The 21,936-nt window shown below is 40.5% G+C and overlaps 1 protein-coding gene across 1 annotated transcript in view; it reads right to left on the bottom strand.

The window, feature by feature from the left end:
* The window catches only part of RET (ret proto-oncogene), a 132,524-nt gene that overhangs the window by 23,118 nt on the left and 87,470 nt on the right, over positions 1–21,936 (bottom strand). The window contains exons 7-12 of the mRNA XM_084635231.1: positions 15,459–15,717; positions 12,715–12,840; positions 11,554–11,664; positions 7,367–7,480; positions 5,790–6,046; positions 3,199–3,346 (exon numbers count right to left, since the gene is read on the bottom strand). Coding sequence (XP_084491357.1) covers positions 3,199–3,346; positions 5,790–6,046; positions 7,367–7,480; positions 11,554–11,664; positions 12,715–12,840; positions 15,459–15,717 — 1,015 coding nt within the window. The remainder of the gene's footprint in view (positions 1–3,198; positions 3,347–5,789; positions 6,047–7,366; positions 7,481–11,553; positions 11,665–12,714; positions 12,841–15,458; positions 15,718–21,936) is intronic.

Below are 21,936 nucleotides of genomic sequence, written 5' to 3'. Positions count from 1 at the left end.
GGAAATCAAAAAAGGGAGTATTTGTTATTAAAGATGTCTTCTGTGATTGGGAAGATAACAACTTGTTGCACAGATGTCTTTTGCTTATCAATTATATAAGTTGGGATGCCATGAAGGGAACTCCAATGGTCAATAGGTCAAGAGAACAGAATTTGTTTGTCCCTTTTTTGTGAACACGTATCATATATAAAGGCATGAATTTCTGAATGATATTTCGAATGGATTGGGCTGCAGGACTGCTTGCCTGGATCGATAATGTATTTGCCATTCTGTGGCAGGATGATTAATCTTTCACTAATAATCTTTGATTAATAAACTGATTGAGTCTTGGTTATCGGTCCTCTCATTAATAATCTACATTGAACCCTAACACATAATACATTTTTACATGGCATACTAAACACAAAAGACAGTCTATACTATTTATTTTAACACCCAATTAAAATATGTGTTTGCTAATAGTTTGCCCTGATAATAACATTTTAATATGGTATCATTGTTTCTTTGTACTCCCCCATCTGCCTGACTGTATCCATCTTAAATTGTATGCTTTTGGGGGCAAGGTCTATGTTATTGTTTTGTGTTTGTACAGAGCCAGGCACAATGGAGTTCTAGACCATGACTGGTTCTTCGAGGTTCTGCTGTGAGCTGGAGGCTTCTCTACACATCTGCTCTGCCAGTGTCCCAACCCGGAGATTAAAAGGCACAAACAGCTTTGTTCTTTGCACTAGGATGAATTTGACCCTGGATATGTTCTCATTTATATTGTGCCTGATCCAATATCCACAGAAGCCAACAGGAATCTTTTTAATGACTTTAAAGAGCAGAGGATGGGTACTGATTCAGTTATACTATCCCTTGGCTGTCTGCCTGCAGAAAACTTTTTAGAGAAAACTCTGGGGTAGTGATTTTTTGTTATGGTTTTATTTTCATTTCTATTTGTTAACAAAGTAAAAACAACAGCAACACACAAATGTTTACCCAAGTAATGGGCAAATGTTTTCCAGCATCCAGGTCTCATGGAACATTTGGGGGAGCTATCTGAGAGAGAAATATGCATTGCAAAAGGAATTCATTAGAGTTTGTGCTATTACTATAAATGCCATATGAATTTATTAGAGGAGGGTGCTTAAAATAAAGGCTTACTCCTGCTGCTATCAATTCTGCTCCAGATAATAGCTAGGGAAAGTCAAATGGTAAGTCAACTGGAACTAAGAATGTCACTTTTTAACAGCATATTTCAGAATTTTTAGCTCATATTATTGATGTAAAACCTGCCAAAAAGTCACAAGTACTTGTAAATGTATAAATAAAGTTGGCACGCTGTAAAAATTATGGATATTCCATTTATAATACCATGTAAAAGGTTATTTTAGTGTTACATGTAGAGCTATACTCATCTGTGTCTCTGCAAGACTAAGTTCCAGGGCTCCGTCTGCATGCTCTGTCTTTGATTTCATTTCCATTGAACCCTCATTATAAGGAAGTCTTTTTATAAATGTAGACATGCATTTCATAACTCATTTATTTCATTGGTAAATTGATATAATATGCAATTTCCTTGCACTCAGTAAGAGGATGATGGACTTTTTTTTAAGCTTGCACATAATGAAAATGCTAATAAGAAGCCCATTATTCTATTATAATTGTGTTTTCTTATTCACAGCAGCAATTAACGACTAAGGTCATCCAGCCAGTGCTTGCTCCCCTCCAAAAGAAAGAAACCTCCACCCAGAAACATTTCTGAATACTTTTTTTGTGTCTTTCATATTCCTAGGGTGCTTATCTCCTTGGTATATAGGGACAACACACCATTATAAAGTAGTATCAGATTCTATCACAAAGCAAGGTTATTTCTCTCTGTTCTTTTCATTTCTACATCATCCTTCAGGACAATGCAGTTGAAATTAACCTTCTGTCAAAACAACAGGGTCAGTCCTAGGTTCTGTGGGGCCTTATGTGATCTAAAGGCCTCCATTTGCCTTCTTTGACCTGTGACCAAGGCCTCCCATCTCACTGATATGGTCCAGATGATGTAGCCATTAGGTGCGAAAGGTGGCATAAACCAAAGCCTACCACTATCTTCACTTGGGGAATATGGTGGTACTTAGTCTGGTCTACAGAAAGTGACAACTCATTATTTCATTACTTTGCTCTCCTTTTAAAGATGTAGGAGAAAGGTAGGTATAGCTGGGTTTGAAAAGAAGGACATATGGGTCAGTTTCCTTAATGAAAGAAAATACAATAGGCAGAGATAGGTGGATACAGACGCCCCCTTCTTATCAACCAGAGTTTGTCTAGTGTAGGTCTTCTTCCAACTCTGTATCCTCAGTTTCTGTACATTTAAAACTCAACTGGACAAAACAATAGTCTTAAATTAATAATTCTTAACACTTATGTAGGGCTTTTCAGGTGAGGTTTTCAAAAGTGCTAGCTTAGCTTTGCTTCCACTGACTTCAAATGAGAGTTTTTCCATGGACTTTAATAGTAGCATAATTAGAGCAAGGCTGAAAGCTTTCCAAAATCTCACCCTGTGCATACAAAGTGCTTTACAAACTGCCTATTTGCTTTTTCCTATAGCCATATTAGCTGGGTAAGTATTATTACCCACTATTACACAGATTGGAAAATTTAAGTAGAGAGATGAAGTGAATTGGTCATGGCCAGCCTACAATTAGAGCTGAAGGCTTCCTGGATTTCCTGCCCCTTGCCCAAAACCACTAGACCACACCTCTGTCGAGTAAATACATCAGATCAGTCTGACACGGGCAGGGAAGTAGATGGATAGCTTAATAGGTGTGTTCTGTCTCTAGACTCTATGTATCTAGCACAAATGGTCTACTTAAAGATATTTGAAGAAAAATTGAGATAGATTAATACAAAAATCTGTGCAGAGTTTTAAAAAGCCCCTGTGATACCTCAATCATTGACAACTTAAATGAGATACATTTGCCACAGTATATCACATTGCCCTTGCACAGCACAAGCTAGGGCCTTTGGAAATTACTTTGTTTGCATCAATGTGGCACTCTCCCTTTCAACGGGAATATGTCAGTACACAAATAGAATGCTAGAGGAAATGCTGCCAGGATGCTGGCAGGGTCTGCCCCCACATGGCCTCCTGTGTGCACACTAGACTCTTGTGAAATAGATTCAAAGGTTCCCAGATAGCTTTCAAATCATTTCGGGGAAATGTACCTTTTAGCATTTTCACTGCCACCGTGGTGTAGCCTGCTTTCCCCTTGAGTCTGAACGCTGTTGCCTTGACGACCTTTCCAAATTCTCCTTCTCCTAGTGTCTTGCCTAGAACCAGGTTCTTCCGGGGGAATTCCCATTTGGGGTCCTCCTATATGAGGGAAAAAAAGGAATCCTATCAGATAAAAAATGAGATGGAAGGGGTTATCTTATGAGACAGAAGGGGCCAGCTGCTGACTGGTAGATCAAATCACAAAGGTTTAATACACTACTATATTTCAGGGAAGACGTTAGGCTCAGTTATCTGATTAATTTTTGTTTTTGTTCTGTTATCAGACAAAAGACCATGACTTTGCTCTTCTACAACACCCTCTAAAAGCTCTTTGCAAGCATTTTTCAATTAGCTACTAGTTTCCTCTAGATAAAAAGGCACTATCAATATCGATGATGTTTACAGGCCTACCTGAGATTTTCTGTATAAATGAAACACTAACTGAATAAATGCTCACCTTCAAAATAAAGTATGCATATTTGATCTTGCATTTCTGTTTAACTTGTGGGAGGAGGTTTTCCTTTAAGAATTCATCACAGACAACAATCCATCTGTTATGAAATGCTATTGAGCCTTACAGTTACAGAAGAGTGATAAAATGTATAAACCAACCAAGAAATAAAAGCAAATAGAGTACAAGCTACTATGAAGGCATCCATATCTAACATCCAAATATATCAGACGCTGCCATATGGGTCAAACAAGAGAACAGTGTTTCACTGCACAGGACTTTTCCAGACACCATCCTATTTGGCCCAGGTAGAAAATAAATAAAAAATGCACAAACTGGCAGGCATCCTACATACAGTATAATCAAACAACAGAAACTGCATCAAAGGACTGGTGGGAGGGCAGGGGGGAGAAGCCTTCCAAAGTATGCAGATAAACCCACCCTAAACTAAGCTTTATAAGTGAAATTAAGATAATCGGGTTTTAGTGTGGTGCTGTAGGTCAATGTCCAAGGAAAATCCTGTATTGGAGATTAGCTGATACCAGATGTTATGGAGCTGTTAACCTCGGTTAATGTAATGTTAGTTGGATGAATTTTTTTAACCCATTGATTGTTTGCATTTTACACAATTTCTGGCCATCTACAATTAGCCCATGAAATAAAATACTGCCAGGATATTGACATTCCCCCCCTTAACTAGAATCCTACCATATAAATTAAAATTTAGTCAATGCACTAAAATAAAGTCCTGTGATCAAGCTCCACAGTGCAGCACGTGCAGTCCAACTGAATGCTGGAAGATATTACTAAAACAACGACATAATGTTTACAATGAAAGTGCAAACAGTACAGCTAGCTGCAAACGGGAGTAGCCAATAATGACAGTACTAGGGAACAAAAGTAATTAGCCGCAAACTTTCCAGGGAACTAGTTGAATTTGAATTCAATTGTTTGTTTTAGTCGACCATTATTTAGTTCCACACCCCAGGACAGTTAGCTCACAATCAAACTATTGCACTACAAGAAGTGTTATACAAATGAATGGTACAGTAATAGCCCATGCAAAGCTGATATCAGGCTACTGCTCAGTAATTGATAAATAATTAAATACTTTCCATTTGCAGTACATGACAATTTTCATCGAGAATTTTAAATCCTTCAGAAAGTTACCATTGTCTCTCAGATGGGGAAACTGACATAGAGTGATGATGTGACTTGCCCAAGAAAAGACTTCAAGTCAGTAGTTCAGTAAGCAATAGAGCTCAGGTCTTCTCACTCCCAGGTCTGTGCTTAAATCACTAGACAGTGTCACCTTACATTCAAGGGAGACAGTGTTTCCTAGTGGATAGCAATGGACTAAGATTCAAGAGACTTGAGTTCTATACCCCACTCTGCCAATGACCTCCTGTGTGACCCTGTGCATGTCACTTTGCCTCTCTGTACCTCAGTTTCCCCACCTGTAAAATGAGGATAACGCTACTTGCCTCCTTTGAAAAAGTGATTTGAAATCTACCAGCAAAGAGTGTTTTGAGAGATAGATGCTACTATTATTTATCCTCACGATAGAGATATTGGTCAGCAAATAGATTTCAAACATTGACAAATCAGTTTAACCTCAGTTAGCTTAACCCTGTACTGAAGTCAATGGCAAAAGAAATAAGGGATTAGATTGTGCCTAGAGCGTTACACTTCTTTAGACACTAACAGTAAGAGAGAATGCAGTGGGCTTGTGCAGGAAGTTATGATCTGTTTAATTACCATGCATTCATTAGATATCTTTGTCTTATTCCCTCCATGTGGGTGATTTTTGTTTCATTTCATTTGAATCTTAGACTGCAATCTCTTTGGAGGAAGGCCTCTCTCTTACTAATAGTGAAATTCTAGGCCTGCTGAAGTGAATAGGGCCAGAATTTCACCTTAAATGTTTGTCCAGCATAATGCATCCTCAAATCAAAATGGGGGTTTGGGGCACTACCACAACATATTCAGTACACGACACACAACTTTCCTTAGAAAGCCCAAATCGTGGCAAAGCAAAAAAGCCAAGACGAATCAGTACGCAATTTAAAAGCATAAAATATAAAAGCTTACAGGTATTTTAAAGGTGTCGACAGGCACCTGGTTCTCCATAGAGTCCAGAGATGGCCGACGGACATTTGTAGAAGAGTAACTGATGGGGTAGGACTGGGCTGGGCGCCGAAAGGTCATCTCTGCTGAGGCAATCGGTGGTTTCGGAGAATTCTTGTGGTAACGGTGGATGAAATAAGAAGAGAGCAGCACTGAGATAATGAAGGAGAGCAGAACTGCCCCTGCAATCACGGTCTTGCACACGTCATCACACAGCGGCTCTATGGGCAGAGGGGGAATTGATTACAGTTCTGCTGGTTTCGTTTTCAATTTTTTCCCATGTCATCTCTTTCCATGCCCCCCTTTGGTAGCTAGTTACCATTCACAACAGCATCTACTTCGAGGTTTTGAATTAAATTTACCGTATAACCGTAATTTCATAAGCGACACTAAAACCCTGGATCTAATTCTCAAAGAAAGGTAAAAGTGATGCATTTGCAAATATACCCAGTGCAGCTGCAAAATCCTACATTTCCCCCAAGTTCTGTGGGCAATTGCAAGCCTAAATGTCTGTTAAACTGTAACTAGATTTAGTTAGAGTCTTACAGCCCTTAGTAGTGCAGGTACTGACTTAATCTGAGACCTCTTCCTTGAGACTTATCCTATCATATAGTCACTTGCCAACACCACTGCAGACCCTAGGAACACAATCCCTTGATATCCTTTTCAGATCCACTTCCCTACCAACTAACATTTCCCCTAGAAGTGTATATTATTATAGAATCATAGAAATGTAGGGCTGGATTGGACTTTGAAAGGCCATCTAGTCTATCTTATTGCACTGAGGCGGGACCATGTATAACTATGTTATGAGTATTCTCAAGTCTCCCTTTCCCCTTTTTCCTGCATGGGAACCCCTCTCTAACTTCAGAAGGGTTGAGGTGGGTGGGGTCCTTAGTTGTATTATTGCTTTCATTTTGTTTTTTGCTTTTCACTTAACAATATATTGTCCAGTGCTACAAGTCCTTCATGGAGAAGGCTCATTAGAAAACAAATCACTACTCCCCTTTTGCAAGTACTCCCATTCTGCCTTCCTTGGAAAACAGGACAAGAGGTGTAGCTAGGTAGCAATCTACCCCCAGGAGAATGGATAAGGTGATTCCAGCACCTTCCACAACTGTCTTTTCCATCTCTGAGTTCTGTAGTTGAGATTTTTAACTCAAGTCCAGTGAAAAGCAATCCCCTAACCACCTTTGAAGATTTCAGACCACAAGTCCATGCCACCCTTCCACTGATATGCAGCCACCTCTGGGGATTGTGGGGCAGCCAACCAGTGTATTGTGCAACACTGGATGGGAGGGGACACTATGCCAAAAACACAGGGACAAAATCCATGGGGAATCCTTAATGTCCAAATCCAGGAACTCCCTTCTTAATGCTTTGTACACTGGCAGGCCATGAACGTGAACATTACCCATCACCATGTAAATGAGTTTAGATGGTTCTATATATCAAAGACAGGAGTATTGTATATAGTAGGAAAGGTTAGTGTCACAAGAGCAAGATAACTGTAAAACCAGCTAAATAATCTTTAGACTTACCTTTAATATCATCTTTCTCACAGTAACAGTTTTGTCTTGGGAAGCAGTAACAAATCCCATGTCCTGATTTAATTCCATGAGCGCCTCTCTCATGACCACCAATGATGTTTCCATCTAATCAAATACAAACGCAAGCTCAGATTCTCACACTGTAGTTAAAAGGCAAACCTCAACAGCTCATTCCACTAAAGGGTTTTTGTAGGCTTACCTTACTAAGTATTTGAAATTTGACAGTGCAGCTCAGATTAAGCAGTAAAAATGAAGATAGGTGAAAAAAAAATGGACAAAAGGTCTCTGGGGGTTAATGTAAAGAGATTAGGGAACTCAAAGACTACTTGAATACTAGTTCTGGGCTCACTGGCCTGATTAGCAATTACTGCTGTTATAGAAGATCCTGGTTCATAGATTTACAAATGATAGACAAGGTGGGTATAGAATACACAGAGTTTATTTTGGATTATGTCTTTACTTTGTATGTGTACAATGGGTGGATACCGCCTTTATTTAAAATGGCCTTTAAATATGGAACATGTATATCTATTATTTAATATTGATTCCCACTCCCAACTCATCTGACCTCTCTCTGCCTTGTCAGCTCTCCAAAATCTTCCCTCAAAATCTTCTCTTATTTAGTTTAATTTTTCTCTCCCACTGCTGCTCTGTGACTGTTGTGTGCCTTATATATGTAGGAGACAGCAGTCTAGTTGTGACAGCAGGCCAGGAACTGGTGGTCAAGAGACGGGTTTTATTCCTGGTTCTGACAGCCACTTGCTCTGATCTTGGACCAATCAGTTAAGCACTGTGCACCTCAGTTTTCCCATCTTCAAATGGAGATGATGATGATACCTACTTTTGCAAAGTGTTTTGCAATATTCTGGTGAGAGGCACAATATGAAAGCACTAAAAACTCTGTAAATGAATGTTTTATTGTCTAGGATAATCTATTATTTAGCATAAGGACACACTGTATGTAACCACCCTATGTACAGAGCTAGCCTGATTTCCAAATGGCAAAGTTCCTGCAGAATCAGGCTCTTTTGAAACCATCATATGAAAATCTGTAAAACATACTTCCATACAGAAACTATTAGTAGTAATAATCTTTTTTATCTACATAGTGCTTTACATCCCTAAGATTTAATAGGATGAAATCAACTGCGTTCTATAAAAATGTAATCAGGTTCTATAGAGATTACAGGTATTAAAATGGAGAAAGAGATCATTTCTATAGTTATATTTTTAAACCATCCTATAGAATTCTATACCAGGGATATAACTTATTAAATTTTGCAGGAGGATAAAAAAAATCCTCTAGAAAGGTTATGATTTTCTACTGAATCCTGCATGTATTTTCCCAAAGGGAATGCAGCTGTCTCTGTGATGGAGGACGGGTGGGCAAAGCAATGTGCTCCAAAATTGGGGAACAGGACATTTTGGCCAATGGCATGAGAGCAACCCTCTAATTTGTGCGGGGAAAGTGCAATGGGAATTCAGCATCCTTGCAAAGTATATAGGACCTCAGTCTTACAGATCTTTCCTCAGGGATCCACACGTACTAAACTGTGTGTGATTTAAGGAGACTATGCTGGGTCAACCCCGTCAGAGCTAGGACCTGTTCCAGAAAACATAGGTGTTTCCAGACCTGTCATTTGGTCCCCTATGAGACCTAAATTAATTCTCCTAATTATTCCTCTGTCTTGGAGAGGTGAGCACTGATTGCTTCCCAGCTTGCAAGCTCATGGCAGTGGATGACGATAACGTCAGATAAGTACAACTGCTTCTACTCCAAAAGTTCTTTGTGAGAGCGGGGGAAGTGTTTCCTTGCATAGGACAGCAAGAGAAAAAACACTTCCACTCTGGATATAAATGGGGCTTCCCCATTGGGTCCAATGGAGCTTACTCGAGTTAGAGTACAGTTACTAGGGAAACTCCGGCAGTTCTACAGATTACCAGCGGTGCTACAGATTACATTGTGTCTCTATGCCTATCCTTTCATTCAATCAGCAACTGTTTTCACTGCCTGATGGAGGGCAGGGACTTTCTGCCCTGCCTTCAGATCCTGTAAACTGGGGCCCTTACCAAGAAACCCTCCCCAAAGCTGAAAGATGTGGGAGTGACCATCTGGTGGCTCCAGAAGATCAGAAAACAAACACTGCAGTTTAGCTAGGAGCAGAGAATGCTGGATGGTCACACTACCACTGAACACTAAAGAAAACAAACAAAATTGAACCCAGCACCCATATTTTCTTTGAAGTTCAGGTTCTGTAGAACCTAATCTCACAGATGAACCTGCAATGGTTGGTCCGGTGAACATCGTTCAAAACTTCTTAGCAGTGTTCACATGGCACAGCCAGCCCTGACCAAAAACCCACTACCATTTAGAATTCTCTCTACTATTATATTTAAAGTAATTACATATTATACTGAGGCATCTACAGAAAGGATGTGGACAAATTGGAGAGAGTCCAGCGGTGGGTAATGAAAATGATTAGGGGGCCGGGGCACATGACTTACGAGGAGAGGCTGAGAGAACTGGTCTTATTTAGTCTGCAGAAGAGAGGAGTGATGGAGGATTTGATAGCAGCCTTCAACTACCTGAAAGGGGGTTCCAAAGAGGACGGAGCTCGGCTGTTCTCAGTGGTGGCTGATGACAGAACAAGAAGCAATGGTCTCAAGTTGCAGTGGGGGAGATCGAGGTTGGATAACTGGAGGGTGGTGAAGCACTGGAATGGGTTACCCAGGGAGGTTGTGGAATCTCCATCCTTAGAGGTTTTTAAGGCCTGGCTTGACAAAGTCCTGGCTGGGATGATTAAGTTGGGGTTGGTCCTGCTTTGAGCAGGGGGCTGGACTAATGGCCTCCTGAGGTCTCTTCCAACCCTAATCTTCTATGATTCTATGACTTTGTTTAGTACGTAAATAGGTTTCCTGTGCTTGATGGTGACAACAGTAGAACCAATTGTATTAGCTTGTTTGTAGGGTCCCATTGCAAGTGGCATATGTAATATGTGCATATGGGTGTGCACGTATGTATAAAAGCTTATGCTCAAATAAATTGGTTAGTCTCTAAGGTGCCACAAGTACTCCTTTTCTTTTTGCGAATACAGACTAACACGGCTGTTACTCTGAAACCTGTATAATTTTTGGGATTTAAGCACCAAGTGCCTACCCATCAAAATGATAGATGAATGATAAAAATAAATATTTTAGCAGCGATCTTATATATACACAACATACTTGGCATTACAACATCCAGGATTTTATAATACATTGTTTGCTTTTGCCAAAGAAATGCCTTCTGCCGATAAAAGCGGAGATAATGGTACTTGTCAGCACATTTGAACTCCTGAAATGCACTAATTTCTCCATCTGTGAACATATTGGCTATGACCACCAACCCTGTGTCCTGAACTGCTAAGTCAGAACAACATTCTCAATTTATGCATTAACAAGATAGCCTACATAACATCTAGAAAGCTTGTGTTACTTGCCTGTTTCTATTGTCTAATAAGATTCCATTTCTTTCAGTCTTCTGTCAAGCAAACCATCTGCCACTACATATGTTGAACATTACAGATTTTAGGGAGGCAGCTTCTAGCACATCATTTGCTGCTTGTAAAGTGACAGCTGATTCCTCTTATAACCAGTGAAGATTTTTTCAGATGATAGTAAAATATCTATGAGCACTTTAAGCATTTCTGCCACTTTAAAGTTTATGTTTTGTTCACAGGTTGAATTAGATTTACCAAGGTCTTTTCTACACTGTGACTTAGCCTGCATCAACTGGGGTGTAAATTCTAATATGCACCAGCATGTTGTGCACTAACTGGCCCATGTGGACCGTGCTGGCATGCACTAAAGCTCCCTAGTGAATGCCAGCAGGGTCCATATTAGAAGTTGCCCCCCCAGCTGATGCAGGCAAAAGCACAGTGTAGACAAACACAATCTTGCTCTGAGTGAATTCAATCAGAGTTTGGCTATTGACTCTAAAGGGCGGAAGACTGGGCTCATAACTCTGAACTTTGCACAACTCAAACATTAGCTATAAGACTGTAAATAGATATTTGTGTTTAATATATGCAAAGGATCTGGAAACAAGAAAGCAGAACTTGGACTAATATACACAGCTTTAACGTACCAATTATTATTTTATATATTATATTTTATATTAATGTTAAAACACTCCATACTTGTGCAATCTTGGGGGCACACTGATGGATCTTTGCTCTCTATAACGTCACAGGTGCCATCTGGACAAGTCCTGATGCTTGGGGTGCAGGTAGAATAATTTGTGGTGATTCCTATGAACACACAAGCACACAACAGTCCAAATACCACAATGATTTGAAGAGAAGTTCATTGCACTCTCTTGGTTCATGTTGACACACAGACACAGGGGACGCTGTCAGTTTAAAAAAAAAAATCACACTCTGTCTACAAATTCTTTACCTGCTGTTTTTACAACTAACATGCAAGATGATGATAACTGAAAGCGATCAAAAAGTGTGTTTTTAACTGAGCACAAGCTTTCGTGAGCTAAGGTGCCACAAGTACTCCTTTTCTTTTTGTGAATATAGACTAACATGGCTGCTACTCTGAAACCTGTTTTTCACTGGGTTTTCAGTTTATCTACTTGGTGCATTTGACGGCCCTTTGTGCGCTGTCAGTTTCAGTTATGGTGATCTTCGGTGTTATTTGCAACAAAGGTAGGAGAAACATCCTGAGTACAAAGTTTGCTTTTTAAAACTGATGATCCCTCTTTAAATGTGTTTTCACAAGCCTGTGATTGAACAAAAGGTTTACAAATAGTTGGAGGGAAATTGTGATATTAATAGAAGGGCAAGAGTAAAACATCAAGTTTGCTATGGAATATTTAAGAATACCATAATTTGTCACATAAGCAATGTGTCGTAAGTGTTACAGAGCACACATTCTCAAGTTTTGGATAATGGTTTCAAACTGAGACCTCTGTTGTACCAGCCAGTATCTGCTGGTGGGATTTTGTAGAATTTGAGCTGTTCCAAACTCAGGTCATGATTGCAAGGGGTTATGTTGCATCCAACAGGCCATATTCTTCTCTTCCTTCCCAGTGATTGCTAATTTGATACCTGCAGGTGCTGTGATAGGTGGGCCCCAGGGATTGGATTAATGACGTCTTCCCCGTAACTCTGCTCTCCTCCCTCCTTCAGGTTTTATTTGTGTATTATTTATACCATAAGTTCTGGATGGTTTAATACCCTGGGGTATCTCTTCAGCTGGAACTGATGAGCACAGTTACACCATAGTCAATGGAGCTGTGCCAATTTAACATCAGCTGACAATCTGGCCAATTAGGCAGCAGAAGTGTGTACCTTTTCCACTTCCCTGTCTCCACTCGCATTTTCCTGTTAGCACTCCTACACCACCACACTCTTCACATTCAGCACGGTGCTTATTAACAGCGCAAGATTCAGGACAGTCCTCTTCTTTCTTAATAACTGCATGGAACGGAAGCAAGACAACGTGAGGTGTCACTAGCTGGATTGATAGAGGCGAATACACATTCAAGGCAGCTGGGCTCTAAAAAGGAGAAATTCCTTTTTCTAGATTAAAAATGAGAGAACACAGTTAACTTTGAGGACCTATCCCTCAATACATTTAGAATAAAGACTGAAGGGACCAGGGCTGTGTATCTTCTTCCTATTTAGTATCAAAGGGGTGGTGGCAGAAGCATTGCCCTCTCTGATTGCTGGGCGTAATGCTTGGAATTACAGAAAGGCAGCACGATGCACTAACGTACCAATTATAATACAAACAATGGATTCAGAAAAAGACAGCTGATGAAGGCATGACCCTGGTTGTTTGGGCTGGTGTGACACTGGGCCAGCAAACAGCAGGCGGCACGGAGAGGTTCTGATTGCAACTAGCACAAAACTCTGGCGGGAGGAATAGCACGACTGATCCCCTGTGTCCATTTCCCCAATCTGCCCCAAACTTAACATCTGAGGTCACGTTATTTACATAATTCAAAGGAATAGGGGCAATCAACTGCTGGAAGTTAACTGTTCTGCATGGACAATTCTCTTAGAGAGTACTTAATGGTTTGGTAGATTGAAGTATAGTCCCAATCTGTTCTTGTGATCCAGGGAGGTGTTATACGGTTTACTTACACAGATCTTCCCTTTTCTGTGAAGTTTGAACCCTGACACTTTTGCTACAATGAACCAAGTGCGGTACCATATTAAGTACTAGTCAAAGGCTGGGTAAAATGACTAAACCAGCAAAAAATAGATACAATACAAATGGTTGTTGGTGGTAAACAAGCCCATTGGAATTCACACTGACATCTTTGTGCAGCAGAGTCATGGGTTACATATTTGGAGGCTACCATAAGGACATATAAAATTAACTAAGTGGAAAGTACAGAAAAAGAAACAAATGGAAGAGAACTGACCCCTAATGTAGACCACACGTGCTACCATGCTGTCTAGTCCCGTTTCTGTAATGTTCCCTTGCCTGTTTTTAAGCAGCCTGACAATGATTATAGTATGAACAACAAAATGAGAAGCATCTAACATAACTTCAGTGCCTCCCGTGCACATTTTCTAACATTTTGTTGTTTTAATCTTCAGTCCAGGAGAGTGAAGGACTGCAGTGTTTATTGCTACATATGCACTACACTGAATATTACGAGGCTGCTAAATGGCTAATTTACTGCCCTTTTCCAGAGCATGTGTTCAACTCTATGCACAAGCCTAAATTTTTATACCTCATGTTCTGCATGAGTATTAAAAGGAGGAACAAACAAGGAGAAAGGTGTGTCTGACAAGGAAGTGCTTTGCAATGACAAAACTGAAGAGGGATACATGTATATGAAACAAACACACACAAAAAGTAGATTCTTACAAAGCTAATCATGGTTTATAATATAAGGAATTGCATTTGATGAAACTCCTTTTATATCTAACACAATATCTATCTTCACATATCCTCTAGAAATGTGAATTTGAAAGGAGTCTGAACCAAAACACCTAATCCAAACACCCAAACTTCGGGATCTGATCTGAACTCGGTGGCTCAGGCTCATTTCTATTGTTAATTTCACCAGTGTATGAACTGCTCTAACAAGGCACTTGCCTAAAAATTAACACTGAAAGAGACAAGCCCAGCTAAAACAAGTTGTGACGGTCTCCTCAGGGAGCTCAGAACCATAAGCCACTGTGTTAACCTCAGTGAGAGAGCGCTTTTCTGGAGCTTACACTGTGTGACGGCTCCCTGCTACAGCAGTAAACTCCTTGTACTCTGCCAGTCTAAACCTTGTCTTGCCAGTATCAACGAGTGTACCCCAGTTCCTGAATTCCACAGAGACGTCTCCCTTTGCAGTGTCCAGTTCCTCTGACTCCCAGAAATTACCAAATCTGCTGTCTCCAAAGAGACAGAACATACACCAGCCTGTTGGATCAACTGAGGGAGCACACCTTTACTGTAGTATAACAGAGCAGAGGTGGCTTATAGGAAAAGTAAGCATAAGTTTATTAACACAAAACATAGATTTAAGTGATTCTAAGCAAGAGAAACAGAGACAAATCTGGTAACAAATAAAACACAAAGCACATGCTTTTTAGTGACCAAACTTAATTTAAGAAAGCTACAGCCTTTTGCCTAAGTGGCTTCCTCACTTACATCAAGCTATCAGCATCCCCAGCCGCTCAGGCTGGAGGATCCACCACTCACAGAATCAGAGGGTGCTGGTCCCTTTGCGTCCCACTACCCCCAAGTGATGGGTGCCCAAATAACTTTTTGCTTCTCTTTATATTTCCTAAAACTCATTGTTTTGTCCCCAGAGTCAAGAAGACCTCCTGGTTTTCTTCTCATCCTTTGCCATCCTCCTGTTGATTGTATGTCAAGAGGCTTCCATTGTTTTGGTTCCACAATGCTTAATTGATATTAGAGACAGGGAGATAGCTGCCTTCCCTCCTGTCTGGAAGAAAACCTGTTTCTTCCCTTGTTTGGTCACAGACTTTAAAGCGTAATATCAGTGAGTATCCATAATTCCTCATACAGTGTTAATATTGACATTTCCCAACCTTTCTCCCCATCCATCTCAAGTACTTACCTGTTCCTTCCAGCGTAATAGTGAGCTGGGTTTTGGCATGCTTCTTACTCTGCTTGTCTGAGGCTACAATGGTGTATTGAATTTCTTTGCATTCGGGTCTGAGTAGCACAGAGGAGTCATTCACATAGAGGCTTCCATACTTGTCCTCTCGGCCCTGAAGTATCCCTACAGCATAGCAGCTGGCACTGGGAGACAGCAACCTGTAGGTGATGTTTACTCCACAGAACTTCATGCAGTTTTCGATGCAGATTTTACCTATCTAGGCTCAAACAACAACAAAGAGATCACGATACTTTGCGCTCACTACAAATCTTTCTCAGTGATTAAAGCTAGTTAAATACATGCAATATTCAGCATCTCTCTGTCTACTGTTCTTACATGGCCCCCATTACAGTAGTATCTGAGAGCCTCAAAGCACCCCTCTGAGGTAGGGAAGTAGCATTATCCCAACTTTACAAACATGAAACTAACTGACCTGCCCAAGGCAGAGCAGGGATTTGAACCCAAGTCTCCCAAATCCAAGGCTAGTGGCCCATCCACCAGACCATCATTCTTCATCCTATCCAGTTCCATGCAGCCAAAATATGTTTTTTTCAAAGATCCTCTGCAAGGAATTCACTAGAAAATACTGGGATACTAGTTATAATGACGCTATCATAAATGTCACACATTTCATCTACACACAACGCCCATTGACAACAACAGGACTTTTAAGTGGAAAACGATGGCAGCCTCAGGCCCCAATATCTATTTCTTTTCCGAGAACGAACAAAACCATGTTATTCAATTCAAAATAGGTACGTTATTTCTACAGATGAACAGAAGCATACTGCATGTGCTAGAGTTTTTGGACCAGGTCCTGCTCTCAGTTTTGCTGATGAAGTCAATGGGCACACTCAAAGCGAGCAAGAGGAGAATCAGGCCTGTCTGTGTTAGAAGCATGATGTGGAAACTAGAATGGATGGAAATTTTTCTAATCTTGACATTTGAAAAATTTTGTAAAGTTTTCCCATTTTTTTTGCGCAAGCTATAGAGCCGGTAGAAATATTTCAGGTTCCAAAATTCTGACATTTTTATTTTCCTAACTTGGAAATAAACTAACAAAAACCGTAATCAAAACTGTTTTTGAAAATATCAAAAACAATTCCTCTTTTCCTTCTCTTTATTGCCCAGCCCTAGTGGAAACTTCATGGAGACTTTTTTCATCACTCTACTAAACTGCGATGACTTTATGGATGACTTAAGAGCTGAAAGTCTCTCTCTCTCTCTCTCTCTCTCTCTCTCTCTCTCTCTCACACACACACACACACACACAAACACACAATGAAGCAGAATCAGCATAATTATTTTATATTTTCCAGATGACTTAGTTTTGGTTTAAAAAATTGCAGTGTTGCCAAAAAGCAATTTTTTATTCCTTTTCTATTGGGCTTTTTAGAATGGAGCAAAATAAACCAATCAGAGCTCCCAGGAGATATAATGAAGTTGCTATTTCAAAGCTAGACTTGAAAAGTATCCCTGCTGTATATCTGAGCAAATAAGTGCATGTGAAAACCCTACACCAGCATGAGGAAACTGTGCAATTTGGTGTAGTGTGCACAAATTGGAGACCCTTTCAAACAGGGCTGTGTGGTCCACTGGACGGGGTATTGGAATGGGACTCAAAAGACCTGGATTTATTCCCAACTCTGCCACTAACTTGCTGCATGACTAGAGTCAAGTCACTTCACTGCTCTGTTTCCCCTCCCACCTTTTGTCTGCCTATTGCAAGCTTTTTGTCTCAGGGGCTGTACGTGTTTGTAAGGATGCCTTAGAAGAAAGGAGCCCTGATCAAAGTAGTAGTCTCTAGGAACAACTTTAAATAAATAAATAATGAAGGTAGGAAGAAAGAGCTAAAAAAGCCACATTTTCTACCACTCAGGAGAAAGATTATACCGGAAATAAATTATCTGACCTCATGGCAATATATTCATTGGCAGGCGACGAGTAACTTTTTTTTTAAAATTTCTAAGAAAACACAAAAGTTTCCAAAAGTTGTATAACCTCAACTCCATTCTCCAGAGGTTGAAACTTCAAATTAGACAGAGTAAAACATTTTTGTGCCATAAAGACAATGTAGTAATTAGTCCAAAAACTGAAGAGATGACATTCTTAATGAAGGAAGACAGAAAGTTAATGGAAAGCAATTACACAAGCACTATTCTAACGTTCTAATTATTCGCTGCTTAGATATGAGTGGCACAATATTATGGTCAGAAGTTTCTGGCCAACAGAAGCATCCAAAAGTCTCTAAAGAAAGAAGGACCTCATCTTTTTCAATTTGCTGGTGGCAGTTAAGCATTGTCATTTAAAATGAAAACAGGGAGAGGATTATTGCTGTAGGAGTTTCTGCTTGGAGTAGTATATACACTAGACCACTCTACATTCTGAAACTATTTATCTAAGCAGCACAGGAATGTAAATCCTTATATCCTGTCTAATTCATATAGTACCTGATCCAAAACCCATCTAAGTCTTTCCATTGATTTTAATGAGATTTGAATCAGGACCAATATAGCATTTGATTTGTTTATGGGGAGAACTTTAATGGTAAGGGTGCAGGGAGATTTGTGGTGGGTCACCTTAAATTTAAAACACTTAAGATATGCTTTAAAGTTATGCCAGGTGGGCCTAGCACACACAGATAAATGCTGCTTCTAGCATTTTTAAAATAAATCTAGGTAAATCCATTTCCTGAAGTGAAACCGTCATTCTTGGATTCAGACCAATGAGAAATCTTATTATAGGAAGGTCCCATTTAACTGCTTTTACATTTCTTTATTTCCATTCCACTTAGGGCCATGTGTTTCTTTTTGGCAGAAGAATGCAGGGAGAGGAATAAAACATTCCAAAAGCTAGGCTGCTTATGATGTGGGCTGCCTTCTCTCCTCTGCGCCACGGAACTGGCAAGTAAACAAGCAGCGGGTGGAGGTAAAAAGAGTTAAGGCTGAGATTGCTCTCAAGTCCCTGGCTGGACACAAGGTAGCTTTAGGTCCCTCTGGTCCCCTTCTAGAACCAAGTCTCTTGGCAATGACAGCATGGTAGATGTCGTGTTGTACAGCCACTGACCTAGCTCTGCAATCCCCACCAGAAGTGGTTCCAGAACGCAGCAGGGGAAAATGAAAGCCGCTCCAAGCAGCATTAACCACAGTTATTATATGGACTCTAGCCTGTGTAGGAGGGGACAGTGGGTGTTCCTTGTCTGTTCCTCTCCCATCAAGCCATTCTCACCTTCTCCACATAGCCTGTCAGCCATAGAGATTTCCTGTGAAGGGGATGGGAAAGGCTGTGCAGATCATTAGGGGATGGAGAAGCATCCTTCACAGCCAGGTTTCCCTCAGTGCAGCCCCACAACAGCTCTGCTCTCCCCTGTTCTATACAGAGGGGAAGCAACAGAGGGGATCCCGAGGTACTTTGTCAAAGAAAAGAAGCCGTTTCTATCTGGATGGTTCTTTCCCAGGCGTTACTGCCCCAGGATTACACGACTATAAGTCGTCGTCTAATGGAAACTTTGGTGGTGACCTTAAACATACTGCAGTGCAGCCTCACTGGACTCAGGCAGAAACAGGTAGACAGCACTTCCGACTTATTAAGAGGGAATGCTGCTACCTCCTCAGAAAATACTTCAGTAACCAGCATTAATGTGATCCAACGTCAGGGCAGGATTCAGGCAAGGAGCAGGATGGTATTAAAAGAGAGGCCATCAGTTAAGACACAAATATCTTGGTTTTCAGAAATGATGGGAAGGGAGAAATTAATTTAGAAAGGTACAAGACAGGTAATCTTAGGAAGGTTTGGATAATGGATTATGGTGCCCCCTTCCATTGAATTTCAGTGGGATTTGGGTACCCAACTGCCAGAGGTAAATTGAAAATTTCGGCCTATATTTTTCATCAATGGTTGGAGTAAATAAGGACAGGGCTCTAAGACCTTTGAAGAGCTAAGTGAGTTGCACAGGTTCCGTCAGGCCATGATCCTGTTACTCCATTCATTTGACTGCTAAAACGGACAAATGGCATTGGCCGGAAGGTTAACTAACACACGCTCATGTTTTCCTTCGAGTGAGAGCTGTTTCAGCCTTCATATTCATTTGGCTCTATACTTTTCCTCACTGCACAGGCTAATTATAGTTAATTATGCATAATGCTTCGATGACATGGAATGCCATTCTCTAGGAACTAAGCTGCTAGCATCTTAGTTGGGCTGATTTCAGACCACACTGAACCTTCAAATCCACCTCTCAGAAGTGACTCCTGACTGAGAAAGCCATTCCCATTCTGGCTTTGATTCCGCGCCCCCCCAGTTAAACCTCAGAACAGAATCTCTTTGGGAATTAGAATTCAGCAAGCACAGACAGACACGGCTTCCACAGACACAGAGCTCTTTATCTCAGGAACATTTCCCTCTTACTACAGCCATCCAGTGAAACGAGACCGAGACCATTACATGTCAGGAAATGAAGCTGCTGAGATTAGAAAGGGGAATTCCATTGAAAATGCAGAATGTTCAATGGTCCCAACACAATGAAAAGTCTGCGGCTTCCACACATTGCCTTTCTGTACTGATTTGTTATGCTTGGGAACAATGATTTTTAACGGAGATAAGCCCAAGCTAGAGCCACAGAAAATAACGTTGCTGGATTTAGGAGTAGCTTGGATCAATATTCAGATACATATGGCTCAGGTTCATCTCTAAGTAATAAGGGCCCGATTGAGAACACCTTATTCACATGACTAAGCAGTTACTCCCCTGAATAACCCCATTGCTTTCAACAGAGCTGCTAGTGAGAGTAAATGCACACCACTGAGAGTAAGAGGTTCACAATCTGGCACTACAAAAGCCAATGTAACACTAAAAGGATTCAGAGTAACAGCCATGTTAGTCTGTATTCGCAAAAAGAAAAGGAGTACTTGTGGCACCTTAGAGATTAACCAATTTATTTGAGCATAAGCTTTCGTGAGCAGCTGTAGCTCACAAAAGCTTATGCTCAAATAAATTGGTTAGTCTCTAAGGTGCCACAAGTACTCCTTTTCTTTTTACTAAAAGGATTGTGCAAAAAGCACCAGAAGGGCAACAGCATTTACATGCAAGTTTCTCCCGGATCGGAGTCTGCAAGACTAAACAGGAAAACCCCAAGCACCAAACAAAAAGGAACAATCACCACAAATAAAGACAACCGCCACAGTCTGGACCCTGGCTGGCACTCTTTGTAAAGAGCCCAGTGACTGAAGTAGCCTCTACTTGTTAGGGATGGTAACTGCAGACCCTGCCTTATGCCCATTGATTGGGAAGTCATCATTACTATTATCTGTGTGGAGCCTGTTCTGCAGTCTCAAAAGCTGCCAATCCAGCAGCACATTCCGTGAGCATTAAATTGGTATCAAAATTAAATGTGAAGCCAGATAATCATAGGTCTTGAAGGGACCTTGAGAGGTCATCTAGTCCAGTCCCCTGCACTCACGGCAGAGCTTAGTATTATCTAGACCATAATATATCTTGCTTTCCTCTTTTATTCTTCTCCTTGACTAACCGGAAGCTTAAAGATAAGTAAGGCATCTGATTATTAAGTTTCCTTCACAATGGGAGGCGGGAAAAACAAGTTAGTCTCAACACTGCTCTGTGTTACAACTACACAGGACTTCTTACGTCTCTATTTGTCACAAGGTTTTAGAATATGGAAACATTTCATCTTTCCACAATATTCATTATAATGAGTTAGTTTAGTATTAACATGCATGTTCTGCAGGAATTCACTGTAATTTACCACTGATTAATGTCAATCTGTTGGAAATGTTACTAGAAGGTATTATTAATGGCGATGATGGTGATTAAACTGAAATGAGGGTTAAATTAGGAAGCACATTAATTAATGAGTAGCCATTATCTAGGGAAAATCCATGAACATATTGCAGTAGGAGTATCTTCTCCACTTGATTTTTTTACCCTTTTCCATTGTCATTCTTTCCTACAATTCACTTTAATTAGGGTCCAAAAGGCTTTGTCCAGTGAACAACCTAAGGAACTATTTGTTTGCTCTATTTATGTTAATATAGGACCTTTAACAGAAGCGGAGTTGCTACGTAATAATCTATAATAATGTCACAAATACTGACGTGTAACAATTTTATGAACACGGTATGTGACATTCCTACATGAATGCACTGATCTAGCTTAATAGGGGACTCTGCGAACAACAAGCAGGGAAGCAACAAAATGGCTTCCCAGATAAAAACATACAGGCATAATCAAGAAATACAAAGGGTCTGTTTGCTAGCTTCAAACACCTTCTCTCCGGTTGTAAATCTTGCTTTGCCACTGCTAGGAGTTGCCAAAGGGTTATAATCAGTTTAAAAGTAAACTGATTCCTGTGAAGGGGGGTGAGTTGCTAGGGGGTGTCCAGTGAGCATCAGTGAGCTCTGACAGGCTCAGAAAGAGAGCG

Source organism: Lepidochelys olivacea, assembly GCF_965140295.1.
Source record: "Lepidochelys olivacea isolate rLepOli2 genome assembly, chromosome: 7".
NCBI classification, from domain to species: Eukaryota; Metazoa; Chordata; order Testudines; family Cheloniidae; genus Lepidochelys; species Lepidochelys olivacea.
This window is presented reverse-complemented; position numbering and strand designations above follow the sequence as displayed.